We start from the raw sequence: 5,911 nt of genomic DNA, 5'->3' as shown, positions 1-5,911 counted from the left end.
TAGATATTTGTTTGAATCTTTTAATATGATATCCTTTCATTTTTTTAATCAAAATTGTTTTCTTTAAAAAATCTTAAGGTTTTGCAGACTGAAATCAGTATTATCCGTTTCATATATTTACAACAGTCTTCTGGGTACTTTTTAATTATGGGGTCGCTAGTTTATCCGGCTGCAGTTAGTTCTTGATTTCCCTTTATCTATATGTTTTAATAATATTATGTTGATTTCTATTAGTGCCAGTTGTTTTCTAAAAGACTATTAGTTAGGGAGAAAAGTGTTCTTAAGTAGAGTGTTCTTACAGAACACTGCAAGACGAGATTAGGCACAACTTGACCTTAACTTAAGACGATAGTTGGCAACAAAATAAACTCAGGATACCTAGGGCGCTCTCTGAAACATTTGCCTGTGATAGGTTAGGAATTAAAAATTAAATCGAGACTCCACAGATATAATTTGGATGATTTAATGTAAAATACGGGACATGTTTCGAAGACCAGCTGTCTTCGTCTTCAGCCTAATTTCTTTAAAAATTTACTCCAAAATGAGGCCGAAGACGAAGACAGCTAGTCTTCGAAACATGTCCCGTATTTTACGTTAAATTATCCAAATTATATCTGTTCAATTCCTAAGAACCGTTTCACACGGGACTAATTTTTGTACTAAATTGTATATGCGATAGAATGCGCGCCTGCTTGAACTTAGAACTGGTTCCTTTTTGATTAAGCTTCACTTGTTGGACCAAAAACCTATATTTACCTCTGATTATTTCGTTAGTTGTGCGATAATTTTAAATCTTAGTATGTGCCAACAGTATGTTGTCGATGATTATTTATACCGCGCCCTAATTTTTCAGAAATAACAATTTTTGGTTAAAGTTCCCTATTAGTTTGATGATTTTTTTTTGTACAACTTGTTCGATTCTTTTCTAGTTTAAACGGGTTTTTACATCAAAATAACCTTAAGTAATAATGACGTATCCACAACGATTTAGAAGAGTAAGTATAATAATATAGGTATACCAAGAATACGTAGGTACATTAAAAAATTTCAGATTGAACAATATTTTTTAATGTTTAGTTAAAACTCCACTTTGTAATCGTCGGTTCATCGAGAACACCATTATTATTGTATACAGGATCTTCCCATGCCTGTTCTACTGCTTTCCAAAATTCCTCTTTATTTTGGGGTCAAAAATATCTTGGATTTAGTTTCTTTACTATCCCTGCCCATACATATAAGTATTTTGTATAGGATTAAGGTCCGGAATTCTTGTAAGTCGTGAAACCGACAATCGACACCATTTTGCCGATACCTTTTTGACAGGATACGTATCGAAATTTCTTCTCTGATTTTTTTTGTCCTACTTTGGGGGTGCCACATGCGTCCAAACTGGGACCGCTGCTTTTCTTGTTATATACCGGCGACATTGTAAATGTATTGTCTTGTCTGAAGATACTCTTGCCGGCGATCTAAAACTTCTATGTCGATTACCTTTCTAGAGGAATGTGAAAGATTACAGGTGAGCATTAATTTATTGATTTCTTGGAGTAGGTATACAAAATCGATTACTAACTAAATAAAAATAAATGTTTCGTTGGCACTTATTCCAGAAAAACGAACGACGTACATATAGGTATGTCGTATAGTATTATTCACTTGATGGAACTACGTTAACATGCGTTGACACAGTCAAAGATCTAGACGTTATATTTGACAAAAAACTTTCTTTTAAAAACCACATAGTTGAATGTTTGAATACATTTTTTTTACAGAAACTGCCTCTAATACTGTCTATATTACTCAATAATTCGTTCAAAATTGAAGTATGCAGCGGTATTTTGATATTTCATTCACACAACATGTATTCAATTATTAGAATCTGTTCTAAGAAAATTCTTCAGATTTTTGAAATATTTAATTATAACCTATTAAGAACTAAACGCACTATACATGTAGGATTAAACTAAACTAACCGGTTCTTTAATAAAATAACGATCACTGGTTAAATTAATAATTTTTAAAGTGTTTTTGCGAAATTTTTTAGGGTGGCCGGTTTTTTTTGTCGATCATAGGTATAGTGTTGTTATTACATTGTTATTATATTATTGTTTATTGTTTCTTTATTGTATCCCAGTGTTGTTTGTTGTAATTTTTCATTTCTATGTTATTGTATTTGACATATTTGTGACCATATGTATATCAATGTGTTATAAAATTGACTCGCCAGATTATGTGCAAAATGTATATATAATTGATTCAAATAAATACATTTACATACATACATACATTTACATTCTTGTCTGCTTCAAGGGTACTTATTTTACACATGTTCGAACTGTCGTAAAATAGTGGTAATTCTTTATTTTACTCAATTTCAATTTTTTTATGTACATAAATTTATTTTTTTTATCGATTGAAAATGAAATAACTACCTAAGTGTCGTATATAATTGTAATTGCAGTTTAAATGTTTACCCGAATTCGTTAAAAAATATATGCCTACTATACGTGGCGATTTAAAAAAAATGAAGACTTGCAGTGCTACGCGGTGTTTCCTAAATTAAGCTTCCTCTTATAAGCTAAAAACAATGGCGTTTACAGAATTTCAATATTTCTATCCCTTCTTAAGATATTAGGCCCGGAAAGTTAGCTGAGTCCAATTGTACAGCATTTTCACATGAGATGAACAAGTAAAAGTTTGACATTGTTCCATACCTATTCACTAAAACAATGTCAATGAATTCGACAAAAATTTTAAACGTAAACTGAAAAATTAGCCACTGTTGTCAGAATTATCCTAAACAATTTTTAACTTCCTTGTTATACATATATATTATGAAGTGGAGAAAGCAATGGATAACAAGATACCAAAATAAAAATTATTTTAAATAATGAAAGTCCAATCGATTTCGGATATCCAATACAAAATCGTCAATTAAAATATGGTGAAGTTTCGAAAAAAAAAATATTTTTTTTATTTTATTTTTTCTCTGAGTCATAAACGGTCCTGAACCACGTGTCAGAGTTGGTATTTTTTAATAAACTCTGATGTAATACATTTTTGAAATAAGGTCTTAAGATTTCTAAAGAGGACGAATAAATACATTTTAATTTTAAAATTTTGTAGAAGATCATTATAAATTTTATAGATAACTCGTACGCGTAGTGATTAAAGTTTGGATACACTATTATTCCACAGTTAGAAGAAAATCTTACAGCCCAAATTTTAGGCAAGATTTACTTGTTATAATTTTAGCATGACATGATCAAATTTTCAATGTAAATAGCTTCCCAACAACGTATGGCATGTTTTTGTTTTATTGTAATTAATTATAGTGTATATACTGACAAAGAAAAGATTTAAGTCAATATAAAAATAACTAGTGAAATTTTTACATATTTTATATTTCAATCTACAAATACTTACCTACTAGTAAATTCAGTATACGTACAAAATTAAATTTAACGTCTTTGCGTCTTATAAAATATACAAACTTTTAATAAAATTTCGACGGTGTTCTGATGAATACTTCAACCATTACAATAGATCTATGGCTTCACTTTTTCGTTTATAACATTAAGGTTGCCGATTTAATAAGTAGACACAAAAAATCTTAAACCTGCTCTAATGTAAAAACTGTAGATCAGTAGTCTATTATAAATTTTACACTAATTTTAAAAATCGAAACCCAAAACCTTGAAAAAAAATACAGACATACGTACAAATTATTGTAATTTAGCACAAAGAATTTGAACCTAATTAATTACTCTAAAATAAGAAATGCTGTTCTAAATAGTGCGGCGTATTTCAAGGAACACAAAACTTGAAATCTATTTATAAAAAGTACAAAACGTATTGACTGTAATCTTTTTTAATGTATTTTAATCTTCCATTTAATTCTTGTTGTTTTGTTACTATAATATTTGTAGACACAATCTTGACGAGCATAAATCATCAGACACTCCGCACATGTACCCAGAATTTTTTATAGAAACAGAATTGTTCACACGAAATTATCTAAAAAATTCGACAAAGCACACACATATTATATCCAAGCAAAAAATTCCACTTTTTCCTCTTGTTGCAGGCAAAACTCGGACAAAAGACAAATACCGCGTCGTCTACACCGACCACCAGCGAGTAGAACTGGAAAAAGAATTCTACTACAGCAGATACATCACCATCAGGCGAAAAGCAGAACTCGCAAGCAATCTCGGACTATCAGAACGCCAGGTAAAAATCTGGTTTCAAAATCGCCGTGCTAAGGAGCGCAAACAGGTGAAAAAACGGGAAGAGTTCACCCAAAAAGACAATTCGATGACCATGGGACATATGACACAGCAACAGATCATCCACAGTAACCCGACGCAAATCGGACAGAACATTATGACGTCGCAGATCATGTGACCTTCTTACTTGTGGAAAGAAGACAATCTTCAGTGTTTGTGATGAAGTCGTGGTGTTGTACCCAGTGTTTTTATTTTATTTATTTTGTTCCGAGAGTGTTTACGGTCACCATCACCATGGAGATTTTGTTATGCATTAATCATATTTTTAAGTTTGTTATATCATCCTGTATATAAATGTATAAATTTGTACTTATTATTTACGTGTAGGAGTGCTAGAGTATAGTGTTTTTAATGAGGCTTCAAAGCTGACAAATTTCGAAACAGTATTGAAAATGACTTGAACTCATGCAGGTAGAATGAAACAGGAGAACATAGTTCGAAAAACTGCCCAGTGTCAACTAGTTCCAGTGAGAAAGTAATTGATCCAGTGATTTATTCGAAAGCGTTTACTGCATAAGATGTTTTTATTCCATAATGTATTAAATAGTACGTCGTTTTTACTACATGAACCAATTTTAAACCAAACGTCAGTGGAGGTCTTTTGCCGGCAAATCTTTAACCTTAACAATGAGGTGCGCTCCCTCTTGTCATTCTACCTTCATGTTTGAACTGGATTTGAAAGTTCGGTTGGTCTCTCAGAATCTGCAGGTCTGCGTTTTAGCACGTTTTTTTCATTTTTGCAATGTATAAATCTGTACAAATGTTTATGTGCCTTCTTGTTGCTTCTTCTCTACGGTATTTTGTACATAATTAAGTCTACCTATAAGGTTCTCTTGTTATGTTGCGAACATTAGAAGCAGATTGTAATAATTTATTTTTCGGTAAATACGAATAAATGATTAAAAATAGCTGATGCTTTTAATTTAACTAGTTATTAGTTATCCCTCTTCAAATACGTCCGGTGAAGTGTAAGTAAGGTAAGTTGAAAAAAGTTAGTAAGGATTGTATCGTATGTGTCATGGCCAACTAGAACAGAAATTTACAAAATGAAACTGATGATAAAATTTTAATTTAAAAATGTCTGTTAACACCAGATAAATAATATCTACAAAAATAAGATAATACACTGAAATGTTGAAAATTGAGTACATTGCCCACAAATTTTGAATATTTAGAGTCTGCTGAGTTGATATTGCCACACATTAAAATATTTATAAATTTTTTACTTTCTGTAAATTGATTCTAAAATTTTCCACTTAAATATCTATTAATTACGTATGCAAAACCATAGAGTTATCTCATTTTGGCGATTTTTAATACGAATATATTTTAAATCAGCAAAAGTTAAACAGTTTTATGAACCACTTCGTAAAATATTTTCATTTTCAAGGATACTATGGAAACTACTTATAGAATCTATCATTAATTCAAAAGTAAAGCAGTTTTTAGTTTTTTCAAACGCAATTTTAATGTAGATATATAAAAATTGAAACCTGAAGTTAAATACATCAAGAAATCTTCTATTTTTGTCGTTTAAGATTTTCCTAAATCACTTAAGTCAAAACAAAAATTTAAATATGTATATTTCGACAGAACTTCCCTCCTCATTGAAGCAAAAACAT

General features: G+C 30.7%; 1 protein-coding gene across 1 annotated transcript; it reads left to right on the top strand.

Moving 5' to 3' along the window:
* The first annotated feature begins 968 nt into the window (after positions 1-968).
* LOC135137383 (homeobox protein CDX-1-like) lies at positions 969-4,407 on the top strand. Its single transcript, XM_064067009.1, has 3 exons — positions 969-995; positions 1,136-1,271; positions 4,088-4,407. The coding sequence occupies exons 1-3, from the start codon at positions 969-971 to the stop codon at positions 4,405-4,407; spliced, it is 483 nt and encodes a 160-aa protein (XP_063923079.1).
* The last annotated feature ends 1,504 nt before the right edge of the window (positions 4,408-5,911 follow it).

This window comes from Zophobas morio, unplaced genomic scaffold (genome assembly GCF_036711695.1).
Source record: "Zophobas morio isolate AGI-343-1 ecotype UQ-CSIRO unplaced genomic scaffold, CSIRO_AGI_Zmor_V1 ptg000029l, whole genome shotgun sequence".
NCBI classification, from domain to species: domain Eukaryota; kingdom Metazoa; phylum Arthropoda; class Insecta; order Coleoptera; family Tenebrionidae; genus Zophobas; species Zophobas morio.
This window is presented reverse-complemented; position numbering and strand designations above follow the sequence as displayed.